The sequence below is a fragment of the Balaenoptera musculus genome, chromosome 14 (assembly GCF_009873245.2).
Source record: "Balaenoptera musculus isolate JJ_BM4_2016_0621 chromosome 14, mBalMus1.pri.v3, whole genome shotgun sequence".
Classification (NCBI taxonomy): Eukaryota; Metazoa; Chordata; class Mammalia; order Artiodactyla; family Balaenopteridae; genus Balaenoptera; species Balaenoptera musculus.
Window position 1 is genome coordinate 37883262 of NC_045798.1, and position 15241 is coordinate 37898502.

General features: G+C 45.5%; 1 protein-coding gene across 1 annotated transcript; it reads right to left on the bottom strand.

Annotated features, from left to right (window-relative positions):
• Window positions 1-65: 65 nt before the first annotated feature.
• Window positions 66-11667, bottom strand: TYMS (thymidylate synthetase). The gene is made up of 7 exons (XM_036822987.1): window positions 11364-11667; window positions 9473-9546; window positions 6897-7071; window positions 4546-4647; window positions 3636-3811; window positions 2791-2862; window positions 66-468 (listed from the first exon to the last, which is right to left on the bottom strand). Exons 1-7 carry the CDS (start codon window positions 11572-11574, stop codon window positions 331-333), a joined length of 948 nt encoding a protein of 315 aa, XP_036678882.1. The 5' UTR covers window positions 11575-11667; the 3' UTR covers window positions 66-330.
• Window positions 11668-15241: the final 3574 nt, after the last annotated feature.

Genomic DNA, 15241 nt, shown 5'->3' on the forward strand with positions numbered 1-15241 from the left:
GCAATAGTTATACATAATTCTTGAAATTCACTGACCATTTTCATAAAAACATTATGAAGTTTGAATTAAGAGTATATAAATTTTCTCTTTCCTGTCTTTATTCACAATCTCTACATTTACATACATCCTCAGTGAGTTACCCTAACTCCAGGTCTTTTATTACTAAGAGAACCAGCACAGTTCTATTTGCCAGTGGCAACATCCTTAAAAGTTAATGAATAATAACTGATAGGTCACCAACAGGTTTTGACCTAGTTCTTTCTCCTTTAGAGCAAAATGAACTTTCACCTAGGTGTAAATATCCTTCAAACAACTCCTTCATAAAGCACTCTAAACAGCCATTTCCATTTTAATAGTCGGGTGAGGATTGTAGCCTTCAATCTGAAAGTCTTCAGCCTTGAAGTCATCAATTTTCTCAACTTTTCGAAGGATTCTGAGCTTGGGGAAAGGCCTTGGTTCTCGCTGAAGCTAAAAACAACATAAGGCCATTATTTTGCCAGATCCATACAACCTGCTTTAATTTTGCTCCCTGTGTCCCTTCATGAAACAAATAACAGTATTTTACCAATAAAGTATCAATATTATTTTGCAGGGGTGGAATACTACAGATACCTTGTCCCTGGTTATTCAATGCTGCTGACCAATTCTCTCACCCATGTGGAGAGTGAAGGGTGTTCAGTAGAATCACATGGTGTCAGGAGCCTTGGTGGCTCACCAGGTTTAAGTCCTTATAATCGACTGCTCTTGGTAAATTTGTTAAAGACAGGGCCTAGTCTTTTACTTTAATAAAAAGTAGCTACAGAATGGTTACTTGAGTCCCTTGAACCCTAGCCCAACTGTCCCTGGCAGAAAGGGCAAGGAAGATGACACGTGTTGACAACTAACAGAAAGGGATGCAAGCCAGGACTCCTGGGATGAACAGACAGCAGCAATGAGGACATGGACACAGGTCACGACCTCATAGTATTCCGTCCAGTATGACTGGAGCAGACTGCCAGAGAGGAGCATCTGGATGAGCCCTGGGTCACCCTCTAATCACAGCAGCCAAGCTCCTCAAAGACTTGCCAAACCCAGACCTAATCCAGAAGGGGCTAAAGGTTTTTGGTTTGAATTTTTTTCCTTGTGGTTCATTAAGCACACTCATATTTTTATTGCCATTTTAAATCATCCTTTGTTGGAAATACATAACACATGACACCATAAAACGCCTAGAAGAGAACATAGGTAAAATATTCTGACATAAATTGTATCAATGTTTTCTTAGGTCAGTCTCCCAAAGCAATGGAAATAAAAACGAAAATAAACAAATGGGACCTAAACTAACTACAAGCTTTTGCATAGCAAAGGAAACCATAAACAAAACCAAAAGACAACCTATAGAATGGGAGAAAATATTTGCAAACAATGCAACAAACAATGGCTTAATTTCCAAAATATCCAAACAGCTCATACAACTCAACAACAAAAAAACAACCCAATCGTAAAATGGGCGGAAGACCTAAAGAGACATTTCTCCACAGAAGAAACACAGATAGCCAATAGGCACATGAAAAGATGCTCAACATCGCTGATTATTACAGAAATGCAAATCAAAACTACAATGAAGTACTACCTCACACCAGTTAGAATGGCCATCATTAAAATGTCTACAAATAACAAATGCTGCAGAGGGTATAGAGAACAGGGAAACCTCCTACACTGTTGGTGGGAATGTAAGTTGGTGCAGCCACTGTGGAAAATATGGAGGTTGCTCAGAAAATGGAAAATAATATTACCATATAATCCAGCAATCCCACTCCTGGGCATATATCCAGACAAAACTGTAATTCAAGGATACATGCACCTCTATGTTCATAGCAGCACTATTCACAATAGCCAAGACATGGAAACAAACTAAATGTCCATGGACAGATGAATGGATAAAGAAGATGTGGTACATATATACAATGGAATACTACTCAGCCATAAAAAAGAATGAAATAATGCCACTTGCAGCAACATGGATGCAACTGGAGATTATCATACTAAGTGAAGTCAGAAAGGGAAAGACAAATACCATGAGATATCACTCATATGTGAAATCTAAAATATGACAGAAATGAACCTATCTATGAAACACGAACATAGAGAATAGACTGGTGGTTGCCAAGGTGGGGAAGGGGTGGGAGTTCAGGATTAGCAGATGCAAACTAGTATATATAAATGGATAAACAAGGTCCTACTGTATAGTATACAGAGAACTATATTCAATATCCTGTGAAACCATAATGGAAAACAATATGAAAAAAGAATGTATATACACGTATAACTGAATCTGCTGTACAACAGTAATTAATACAACACTGTAAATCAACTATACTTCAATTAAAAAAACAACAACAAAAAACAAATCCTTTGTTGGCTGCTGTAACTTATGGAAGTGAACACAGACTTTTGAAAGTTCAGACCTAAGTACTGTATGTTAGCATAAAGCTAAGGGAAAATATTTGCATTTAAACACTCTTCCAAGTTAAAAGAATGAATTAAATGCCACATCTGGGAAGGTCCTAAACCTTCTGGTCCAAAGATGGCTCCTCCTCTCTGGTACTGGTACTTAATACCTCACAGCACGTGTCATGTAAAGTGTCTGTGTCCCTGCCTGCCCACCACCACCCGCAAACCTGGAAGCAGGTCCTCTTAGCTCTGTCAGAGCACCAAGGAGAACACCTATTACAGGAGGGATGTTTTCCATATCGACCTTTTATCAAGAGAAGGTACCAAACCCCAAAGTGTGACAGATACATTTCTTACCTGAATTTTCAGCGGCTCAATGTGATTCAGGTAAATGTGAGCATCTCCCAAAGTGTGTACAAAGTCACCTGGCTAAACCCCACGGGAGAAAGCAGAACAGTAAATGGTTTAGTTTGAATTCCTTTAAAACACATCATGTAAAAACACACGATACAGAGTATGCAGACATCCCAAAGCTTTTCACAAGGAATTTAACCAGTGTCAGTTTTGAGAAAAGTTGATTCATCAAAGTTATAATAAATAACCTATACGATCCCATTAGTTTATACAGAGCAAAAGGACGGGAAAGCTCCGAGGAGGTTACAGAGTAAGCCAGTTACTTCCTCATTTACATCTATCACATTTAAAGACTAATCGGAGACGAAATTCTCTGCAATTAGTTCTTCCATGTTACAGGATCTAAGAGCTCAGTGCTTGGGACTTCCCTGGTGGCACAGTGGTTAAGAATCCGCCTGCCAATGCAGGGGACACAGGTTTGAGCCCTGGTCTGGGAAGATCCCACATGCTGCGAAGCAACTAAGCCCGTGCGCCACAACTACTGAGCCTGCACTCTAGAGCCCGCGAGCCACAACTACTGACCCCACCCACCACAACTACTGAAGCCCGTGCGCCTAGAGCCCGCGCTCCGCAAAAGGGAAGCCACCGCAATGAGAAGCCCGCGCACCGCAACAAAGAGTAGCCCCCGCTCGCTGCAACTACAGAAAGCCCGCGCGCAGCAACGAAGACCCAATGCAGCCAAAAATAAGTAAATATAAATAAATTAATTAATTTTTTAAAAAATCATTAAAAATAAGAGCTCAGTGCTTTAGGCTGGCAACAGCCATTCCTCCCCGAGAGGAGCCCACCTTCAGGCCCGTGATGTGTGCGATCATGTAGGTGAGCAGGGCGTAGCTGGCGATGTTGAAGGGCACACCCAGGCCCATGTCTCCTGACCTCTGGTACAGCTGGCAGGACAGCTCACCGTTCACCACATAGAACTGGCAAAGGGCGTGGCACGGGGGTAGGGCCATGAGAGGGAGATCTGAGGAGCCGGCAGAGGAAAGTCAGGAGGGGCAGTGGTTTTAAAGAACACAGCTCTAGGAAAAGTGAAACAGAACCAACTCATACAGCGGAGATGGTGAGAATAGAGCCACTGGGCCAGCGACACCCATGACCCTCACAGACCGTTCCAACCCCAGGGATGGCATAAGGCCGACGACAGAGACCTATCCATCAACGTGAGACTTCTGTGGATGCACGCTGACAACTGAAGCCATGCTCTCCCATCCGAGCTGAAATGAATTACTTCTGCTGCCACCATGGCACCAAACCACAAGTATAGTAGGAATGAATTCATTTGCAGGGGCCACAGAATATTGGCCACTCAGGCACACCCTCCCATATTCAAAATCTCTATCATAAACGCAAATATTCCTCTCTGGGTATTTAGTACACCTTGGCAGACTTTAGTTTTACAATGTAATTGTTTAAAATGTTCATAATAGTGAGGGGGAGGTGATCTGAAATTCCATCTGCCCCAATTTAAAATGTTAAAATTTTCATGTGTATTTTTATAGGCAATTTAAAGCCCATAAAATACAAATTTCATCTGGGCCCAACCTCACCCTCTGAAGGTGAAAATGGGACCACGTGTGACATGGCCAGGGTCACAGGGGCAGCCGGGCAGCCTGAAGCAGTTCCCAGGACCGCCTCCCGCCTGCTGCCTCTGCAGGAGGCACAGTTAAGACATGGCAGGGTGACTGGGATACAATCAACCTTTTGGATTCCAAGCACACAGGATGATTCTTCTGTCGTCAGGGTTGCTTTTGATTGTGTCAATCACTTTTTGCAGTTGATCTACTCCTTGATCTGAATAATCTGCAGAATTGGCAAAAAGAGAGAACACCTCACACGTGAATCACAGCATCCCATGAGAGGGTCTCAGAGGTCATCGACCACACTGTCCTCCCACGGCCTCCCCTGGCCCACAGTTACACGATAGCCAATGAACAATACAAATGTCTCATATTTCGTCGGGTTATATTGAGTCTTGGCTCCTAGGTCTGTCCTCTGGAACCACAACAATGACTATTTCTTACCTACTTAAGAGTCCTTTAAATACTTGGCCGTGGTGCCCCTCCTCCCCCTTCTCCTATCGCTAACCTTCTTCAGCCTCAACAATCTGTTTCTTCCAGTGGTCCCCACAGGACGTAGTCTCTATACCATCAACCAATCTTGTCATGCTCCACTGCCAGGCACAGGGCTGGATCTTCACTAATTTACCCTACCATACACGGTCGAACTAACAGAGGATGAGAATTCCTTTTTGTCATCTAGACACTATCCTTCCAACACTCCCACCTAAAATTACAATTTAACAGCCAAATACCTACTGACTGTAAGTATCAGGAAACCTCTAATTATTATTATACCACCTTATACTTTTGTCCCATTTCTGGTCTCTTGACTTTAAGTCCCTGCCTCCTTTTGAAATGAACTGGAAGCCGAGATGTGCAGAGCTTCACAGCCCTCTGGTTAAACTTCCACTTATTGGAGTCAGACTATGCTCAAGTCCAGTAGTTCTAAATTTGGGGAAGAAAGTCCTGTCACCATCACAGTTCCAGAAAAGTAATATCAAGTTTTAAAAAATGATGAACTGTGAAGGAACAGTTCTGTATCTTGATTGTGGTGGTGGTTACATAAATCTACAGGTGCTAAAATTGCACACAAATTTATAAAGCTGGAGAAATCTGGTAAGTGCTGTGGGTTTTACAAATGTTAATTTATGTGAGAGGTTACACTTTTTTTGGGCAATTTCCTGTGAACCTATAATTATTTCAGGGTAAAAATTAAAAACAAAACAAAAACTCTTGTACTGAAATCCAACAGCTAAGCGTTCATACAACTCTAAACTAAGGCCATAATTTCATCAGGTCCCTCAAGGAAGAATAAATAATTGAACACCAGGCAGGATTTAAGGCACAATTAAGCCAGGGGTGCAGCCTCACATCCTGAGGATGTCCTAGGACGGAAGCTACATTCTAACAACAGAAAAGACCATTCACCTGCAGAGAAATTGTTTGGCCCACAGAGCATTTTTTTTGGTGTGTGGCAAAATTTATATAACATTAAGTTGACCATTTTAACCATTTTAAAGTGTGCAGTCAGTGGCGTTAAGTACATTCCCAATGTTGTGCAACCATCACCACTATCCATTCTAGATCTTCTTCATTTTCCGAAACTGAAATTCTGTACCCATTAAACAACTCCCCATCCACTTTTGGTCTCTGTGAATTTGCCTATTTCAGGTTGGCATGGCATTTTGAACTTACCGAAGTCGTCAACATTCCAAAGACTTAGGCTTTTATTGAAGAACCCGACGACATCAGGCCCAAATCCCTCCAGCTGGCTAGAGCTGAGGTGTGACTGTCCCCTTTAGATGGCACATGCTTTCCAGGTAACTGGTTTTTGCCCAGCCAGCAAACTGTTACTTCCTGTGTGTATGCACATGTGTGGCATGCACACACGCGCACACACGCACACACACACACCGAGGTAGGCATTTGCTTTTGCAACCCCTGAACTAGGGATGGGGGGACAGGAAGGGTCAAAGGACCTGGACTGGATTCTGTGACACTCAGCAAGTGGAGCCACCAAGTGACAGAGGAGGGTGGGTGTCCAGGGGTGAGATGTTTCACCTTCCTCCATCCCACCAGGACGGGGAGGAAAGGGTGACCAGAGACCGGTCCCCAGCACCACTACAGTGTGCTGGGCAGCTCAGTCTTTAAAAGGGGAGATCAAGGCCGCCACAGGGCAATCCCTGGGACTCTTGTCCCCCAGATGAACTTCCAACCCTACGCCCAACACAGTGACCAACCACCAACCGGGTCACTATCTGCTGATGAACAAGGTATGGAAGGTGCTAAGGCCCAGCAAGTGCTAACCACCCTGCTGTGATCTGAGCTGATCCTCCACCTGAATCTGAAGCAGCCCCTCACAAGGTCCAAGTTATACATCCACTTCCCCATCACTGGCTTCCTATCCCCCAGGCTTCACTTGCAACAATGGAACAAACTCAGGCTGTGAGAGGCACTCAGGAAATCTGAGGCCCCACTCCGTCTCCTCACCTGAATCCATATCTTTGTATTCGGCCCCAAAATGCCTCCACTGAAAGCCATAAACTGGGCCTAAATCCCCTTCTGCTCTGATGGAGAATCCCAGGCTGTCCAAGAAGTCTCGGGACCCATTGGCATCCCAGATTTTCACTCCCTTGGAAGACAGCTCCTTAGCGTTTGTGGATCCCTGGAAGAGATGGGAGAGCAGCATCCAGTGAATTCTGTGCCATCAGAGTCGATCCCCCAAAAGCCTCCCCCCTGTGGGCCTGTGCTGACAGACAGGGGACAGCACCTGACACATCCCATCATTAAGCAGGTTGGTCCCAGTCCAAACTTTCTGAGGGCCCCCAGGATGGTCCAATCCTTCTTTGCAATCACGATCTCAAATCTTTTTTCCTATTCCCCTCAACTAAAATTTGAAACACCTCCAAGTCCTTTAATTACTTCCATCTCATCTAACAGTTTTCTGTTTCTTAACTAAATGTGTTCTGTGTCTAAGTGTGATGCCCCAGGATGAATCTAATGCCTCATGTGCAATCTGTTTGGTGTATCTTAGACCTGGTATATCCGATATTTCCACAGATTGGCCTTATCAGTCTTAGCTTTTCTGGCAAATATGTCAGTCATACATCTTACAAGTGCCAATATCAAGTCATGTTTACCCCCAACCTATACGTGCAAAGTTAAGGTGTGGGTTTTGGGGGGTTTTTTTTTTTGGTGCCAAGTACAAGCTTTATGTTCCTCTTATATAGATTTTATCTCATTAGATTTGGCCCATGTCATCCTAACCTGTATCCTGATGGTGCATCCAGGTCAAGGACAGACCCCACTGGCCTCTGGGTATGATACACTGTAAGGTTCCAAGCAAGGCTATGAGGCCACACACGCCTGGGCCCCATGCCTGCCCTCTCCTCCTTTCTCTGACCAGCTTCCTGACCCCTCTAGCCTCACCATCTGCACCCAAAAAAGAGCACAGCAGTAATAACCACCACCCATATTACTGTGAGGAGTAGAAAATACAAGCAAAACGCTTGGCACTCAACCCAATATTAACTATTGCACAGACCATACGTCTCCATATTGCCCAAAGATCCCAGCTGAAGTGCAGGTACACTCTGACCCCTGTATTTTTTTTTTTTTTTTTTTTTTTGCGCCACGCAGCACGTGGAACTTCCTCGACCAGGGGTCGAACCCGTGCCCCTTGCAGTGGAAGCATGGAGTCTTAACCACTGGACCACCAGGTAAGTCCCTAATTCCTGTATTTTTGAGTCACCCATGGAGTGATGATCAGAGGTGAGTCTGATGTGTTCCTGACAAGGATTTATTAGAATCCTGCACTCAAGCTTTAAGATAAAACAAGCGAATACATTTTGTTTCTGAGCATCTCAGTTCCTCCTTTTCTGTCACTGAGTTTGTACTAATTTTTTTTCACTTCCAACAACTCATTTCTCGACCTTTCGCATGTGGCTTCAAAAGTCTCCCTTCCCATCCATTCAGATTGGGTTCTAGCTGCTTTACAAACGTCCTGTTCTGAGATATGCACTGATGTATTTGGAAGTAGAAGCTCGCTGTCTGTTGAGATAGGCCAATGCAGAAGAAAATACCCCAAGAATACAGAACTAAGGGAGACTGGATTGAATCCAAATCTAAACCTTTTCTAAAAGGTATTAAGAGGTCTTGGGCCTGCTTTGGCCCAAGACAATACAAGCCACATAAGTGCCCTGTAGAAGGGATCCCAACCTCTAGCCCAGCCCAGAACAGAGCCCATTTCCTCAGGTACCCTGTGACCAGCGTTGGCCGGAGTATCACGGGTCTGAACCAGGAGATGGAGCGAGGGGAGGCCCAGGTGTGGCTGCTGCCCATCATCATGGCACTCTAGCTTGTTACTCGAGAGACCCTTCCAGCTTATCCCAACACGAGAGCACAGTTGGGATCTATATTCAGTGATCACTCCATGTTGAGTGCCTACTGTGTGGCAGGCTGTGTCTCAGGGGATGCAACAGCGGACAAGAGAAATTCTCTGCCCTCGTGGAGCTTCTAATACTTTTCTAAATTTTTAAAAAATTTTTACTTTTAAATATATTTTCATTTTAAAAATTTTATTTATTTGATTGTCTGCCTTCCCCCTTGAAGGGGGTAAAGGGAGAGGGCAGACCTTATACATAAGATATTTCTCTGTAGAGAAAACAAAGGAGGGGTGGGAGGAGAGGGTGGGGAGGTAATCACAGTTTTAGATCCGAGGCAGGGAAAGCTCACCGAGCAGAGACTGGAGGGTGAGGGAGCGAGTCATGCTACACGGAGCAGAAGGTTCCAGGGAGCAGGACCAGCGGGTGCCCGGGCCCTAGGTGGGAATGTCCCGGCGTCCGTGAAGATCGGCAAGGAGGCCAGGATGGGAGGAGCAGGGTGAGCGGGACTCTGGCTGAGGCCAGAGCTGAGACACGATGGTAAGGACCTTGGCTCCTACTGAGTGAAATGGGAGCCACTAAGGGCTTTCGGCCGAGGAGTGACATGATGTGACTTTTAAAAGGATCCTGCTGATACTGTACTGAGAACAGATTATTGATTTCCAATAGCAGCAACTTCTTTACCTTGATAAACCACAGCAACTCCTCCAAAACACCCTTCCAGAAAACACGTTTGGTTGTCAGCAGAGGAAATTCATCTGGAAAACAAAGTTTATCGTATAATTTCAAGATGGGAAAACGGAACATGCCATCCAACTTTCTCTGTAAAAGCAAACTGCTCCAGGACATAAGGCCCTGGAGTGACCACAGAGCAGCTGGAAAACCGCAACCTCTGCCACGTGGGCACCCCCGGATCAGAGTGGAGCTCCCAAGGCTGCAGCCCCAAGTCAGTGACACAATTCAGACCGAGACCACCCTCCTGTGCCCCTTGACCACCAGACACAGGAATTCCACACAGTGATTTGGGGCAGGGAACAGGCAGGGATGCCCGTGTGCACAGGGAAAGAGCTACCACCCACTACCTGGTTAGCGTGAACCCTTCATCACAGAGGTGTGAAGACAACACATAGAATGTGATCTAGGACAAAGCCTGAAGGCTCCTATTCCATGATTATCCTGTCAGGGATAACTTGCTCAAGATCAGGGGATAGTAGATACGGCCCTGGCCCAAACTGAATAGTTTCTAGATATTCGCAAAGAAAATTAACCTCTATTTTTTTAAGTGTAATAAAAATAGTTAACTGTTTAAACACTTGATATGCATGATCCTATTTGATCCTCAAAACAACCCTCCTTGAGGCTCCATTATGACCTCCCTTTTTACAGACACCAGGAGGTAATACGTAAGTTTGCGTCAAACAATAGAGAAAACTGTAAAAGCTTCTCTCTAAATTTGGTACCTATTCAGTCGCCATTCACTTGTACAGGTGATACTCATGTAACAAGAACAGATTCTTCAAGCACCTGCTTCCCTCCATTTTGAGGATGATTTCCTCCATTTTGAGCACATGGGGACGCTGAAGATGGGAGAAGTTAAACCACTTGCCAAAGGTCTAAGCAGAGGGGCGGGAGTAGAAACGAGGTCTGTGGCTCCCCGGAGGCCACTGCGCTGGAGCTGCAGGAAGGTGGATCCCTCTGCTCAGACAAAACTCCCTAAGCCGTCCAAGCCACATCGGCCACCGCAGCCCCGTATTTTCCAGTCTGTCCAATGGGTGCGCGGAGGAGGGTTTCTCCCCCGACCTGGGTCAATCTTCTTCACCAGCAGTTGGTCTCCCCCCTCACAACCGCCCTCCACACCTGTTTCAACTTTCGTCCGGTGCCGACCCCCATCCCGCCCCTCTGTCCCCTGAAAGCCCGACCCTAACAACCCCCTAGACACACTTCTTCCCAGGAGCCACCCTGTTTTAAAGACAAAGACAAATAAATATGAACTCCTACTCGGACTCTCGCGCTCCTGTTTCAAGGTTTAAGAGGAAAGCTGGTTCGCGGGACCAGATGGCAAAACTGTCGTGAACCACAAGTTCCCGCCCCTGCTTTTCAGCTCTCTCCTCCCAACGCGGCCCCGCCCACGTCAAATTCGCTCCAATTTTTAAAAACTTTGCAAAGCGGAATAGCAGACGCGGAGGGAAGAGGAGGGGCAGAAAAGGGGCCCTCCAGCGAAGGCCCCGGTCAAGCCCGAGCAGATCCTCTCCCACCCCCTAATCTGGGGCAAACGCTGCAGGATCGCGCCCGCTTTGGGGAGACAGCATAACTGGGTGATTAAGAGCCAGAGGACCGGTTTTACCTCCCAGCTCTGTCCCTCCAGTCCGTGTGACCCTACGCAAGTCATCTCTCTAATCCGAGCCTCAGTTTCGGCGTCTGCAAAGTGGGGCCAAGGCCGCTTCCCCTCCTCGCGGGGTTGAGGTTAACTAAACGCCGACCGCGGGGCCCGGCCTGTCCGGAACGCTCTCCCCACCGCAGCTCCGCTCGCACCGGGCGCGCCCGCCCTCCCGCCCCCGTGGCGCGTCCGCCTTACCTCTCAGGCTGTAGCGCGCCTGCATGCCGAACACCGACAGGGTGCCGGTGCCCGTGCGGTCATCCTTCCGAAAGCCGCAGCGGAGGATGTGCTCGATCTGCCCCAAGTACTGCAGCTCCCCGTGCGGCGGCGGCGGCCGCGACTCGGCGCCCTGCTCCTGCGCGGCGGGCGGCGACGTCAGGTGCGGCAGCTCGGAGCCGGCGGCGGGCATAGCGCGGAAACGGGCGCGGCAGCTGGGACAGGACTGCAGCTGGCGAGGCGGCCCAACGCTTTCAACGGTCCTCTTTTCCCGCCACCGCTCCTGAGACTCCGCCTCTTCCGGTGACGTTTCGGTGACGTAGGCCCCGCCCCGAGCCCTCGGGGCCCCGCCCCGCGCGTCCCAGGGGCGCGTTGGGCCGCCAGCTGCGACCGCGATTGCTTTCCCGAATCGCGTAACCTTTATGGCATTTTAAAAGTCAAGAACCTTTGGCCTAGAAAGAAATCCTAAAGCTGTATCTTGGTGCGTTGCCTGAGACAGGCCGCTCTCGTTGGAAAGATTCGGGGTCGACCGCGCCTTTCGGTGATCAAGGGGACCCTGAAACAATTTACACGTGTTCGTGCATTCGAAAAACAAACAAAACTCTGTTATTTGAGGTGTTTCCTACAATTGAGGGGGGCTGCTGCAAGTGATTTGCATTTCCATTTTCCCCCATCCTCACTCAAGGCCGGCAGCTGGAGCAAATAGAATAAAGCAGCTTTTTTACTTGATTAATAACAGCCAGCCGTTTTCAGTTTTGAATACCAAATTTCTCAGTTTTAGTGAAACGTTTATAATATAAACACTGGTGGGTAGAAAATATCTGATAATGAGTTTAAAAGGTACTAATACACGTACATGCAACAGCAGTCTTTTGAATCACCTGTTTATTGAGCACATAGTAGATGCTCAATAAATTTCTTGATGTCGCTGCGTCTAGGGTTACCAAGAAGGAGATGTGGGCTCACTCTGAAACATACTAAACACTATTTCTTTCCATTCAATAAAGTCGATGGTTTTTCTTTTTTCTCCCCCCTCCCCCCCCATCTCAACTTTATTGTCTGTGCGAGATTCTGGAATCTTTCTGCTAAAGGGCACTTCTCAAACTCAAGGTTAAAATTTTTGTAACAGGAAATTCTGGGAGGAGATCAATATCTTTCACCTGCAGCTCTGCCTAATCTGCTCGGCAAAAACAATGTTACATTTGTGTTTTCTTTTGGGTGGAATGTTCTTGCTGTTTGGTGGTATGAGTGCTCACAAAGGGTAAACTGAAATGCACTGGATAGCAGATGTTTTAGATATATTTAATCTATTAAACATATCTAATCCGTCACCTGCTAGGCTGGCCTTTCCCAGGTCAACTAGATTCATCCTTCCCCTCCCCCAGCACCTTCCTCATCCCACCCTCCACGCCCACACCAGTGTAATAATAGTATTAAAAAGTCACCTGTATCTGCTTTGGGGATGATGGCCGTCCTGTGTTCCGCTGTACTGCTTGGATGGGGTGGACGTGGTGGCTGTCTCCAGACGCGGCGGGCATTTTTTCTGATGGTCATTTGGGCAGAGACTGTTCTGTGGGAAACCTGAACTCAGAAAACAGGCTTTAGACAGGGATGGGGACTCACGTTGTCTGCCTTAGCTCGAGAGCGCCCCTGGGTGTGAGAAGCTAAAATGCGGTGTGGAGGTGCAGTCTTCGCTGCGAGAGATCGTCCCGCACATTAATTACCGCAGGGCTGTAGGTGCCTGCGCAAGGCCAACTAAATGCAGATAGATACTCCCCCAACCCCAAGCCGAGCAAAAGTGTCTCCACACATTCCCAACCATGTGCCTGGTCCCAGGCTGAAAATCTCCCAGATTACCTAGTTGCAGTTACTCTCTGTGTTTATTTCCCTTTTGTTATTTTGAGCTGAGTTTAATTGTTCCAATAGAATATCACTTGTACCACAGGGTGAATCTTGGGACACAAGTGTAGACTCCCCCGCCTGCGTGGAGACTCCTCTTCCATTGTAGTACTTGGAGGACCTTGGTTTGATGATAATGGAGAGAGAACGGTTTCCTTCCCGGTTGCTGCTCCATAAACGAATGATCCTCTCAGACAAGGGTATTATTCATTCATTCATTCATCCAACAGCGTTTACATCATAGTGCCTACCACGAGTCACCAAGGAGCAGGATAGACAAGGTCACTCTCACAGAACTGACACTCTAGCCTAGAGGAGCAATTCGTAAGTCTGAGAACAAGACATCTGCAGAGAGCAACAAGTGCTATGATGATTACATAACCGGGTTCAGAGAGACCACTTTAGATCCCACCATCAGGTGAGGCCTCCCTGAGGAGGTCACATCTGAGCTGAGACCTAAATAGTGAGAAGAAACCAGCAGGGGATGATCTGGGGAAAGAGCATTCTAACCTCGAATGCATTATACCAGCAGCTTTCACAGCACTCACATCTGTTAAAACGCAAAATAAGGATGATATTGATGCTGAATCCTATCTCATTCTAGGAAGAAATAATAATTACTAATGGATCCATTAACTTACTGGAGGAAAAAAAAGCTTTTTCTTCTCATTAAGAGATCTATTTGTTAAAAATTTCACTGTTTATGTTTAATAGCCATAGAAATGTGTAATATATTTATTTTGATCAATTATGTACAATAAATTACAATGATAACTCAATCCAGAATGAATATTTGATACCTAGATTTTTGTGTCCCAGGAAATTTTTAATTTTCAAAATTTAAAAATATTGGGCTTCCCTGGTGGCGCAGTGGTTGAGAATCTGCCTGCCAATGCAGGGGACACGGGTTTGAGCCCTGGTCTGGGAAGATCCCTTGTGCCGTGGAGTAGCTGGGCCCGTGAGCCACAACTACTGAGCCTGCGCGTCTGGAGCCTGTGCTCCACAACAAGAGAGGCCGCCATAATAAGAGGACCGCGCACCGCGATGAAGAGTGGCCCCCACTTGCCGCAACTGGAGAAAGCCCTCGCACAGAAACGAAGACCCAACACAGCCATAAGTAAATAAATAAATAAACCCAAAGTTTAAAAAAAAAAAAAATTTAAAAATATTTACATTTTATTGATCAATAAAGATGTTTAAGCATAAAATATATTACATTAGAATAAAATTCTCTGAAGAAAATAGAATGAAAACATAAGAGTTTAAGGAGAAAATGGAATGATTAAATTTCTTACTGTTAAAGAAAAACTTGTTTATTTGTTTAAATGGCTGATACTGGATATTCAAATTGCCATGATACATAGATTCCATTGGGCACATTTCAAAAAAGGATGAGATATTTTTAAAGATGCTACTATTTACAATACATGGGAAAATTAAAATTTCCTATTCTTTCAACTTATATCGAAAAATCATGTGCAAGAGCATATATACATTTTTCAGTTTCCTTTTCAGTGTGTATGAGAGCAAGAACATTTGAATATTATTGGTCTGGATATTGATTCTTCTTTACACGACAAATTCTCAAAAATATTGGCACAATTAGGTAAAGGAAAGCAGGAAACTAAAATTTTTGAGAGCCAACTATGAGTCAGATACTAAATAATAGTATTATTTATATAATCAAAGCTACCATCTACCATCAATTGATACTTATCATTATGGATTATTTACTGTAGTTCTCACAACTACCCAATAAAACAAAAACTATTACTTTTATCATTTTATACATTAAAAACACAGAGGTTCAGAGAGATTAAGGATCTTGCCTAGTCAAACACCTATGAAATCTGGCAGCCAGGATTAAAATCCAGGTCAGCCTGCACGGAAAGGCTTTTCTCTGCCAGATGCTTTGAGGCCAATATCTTCCTTTCCTTTCTTCACTCTACAAGGTTTTTATG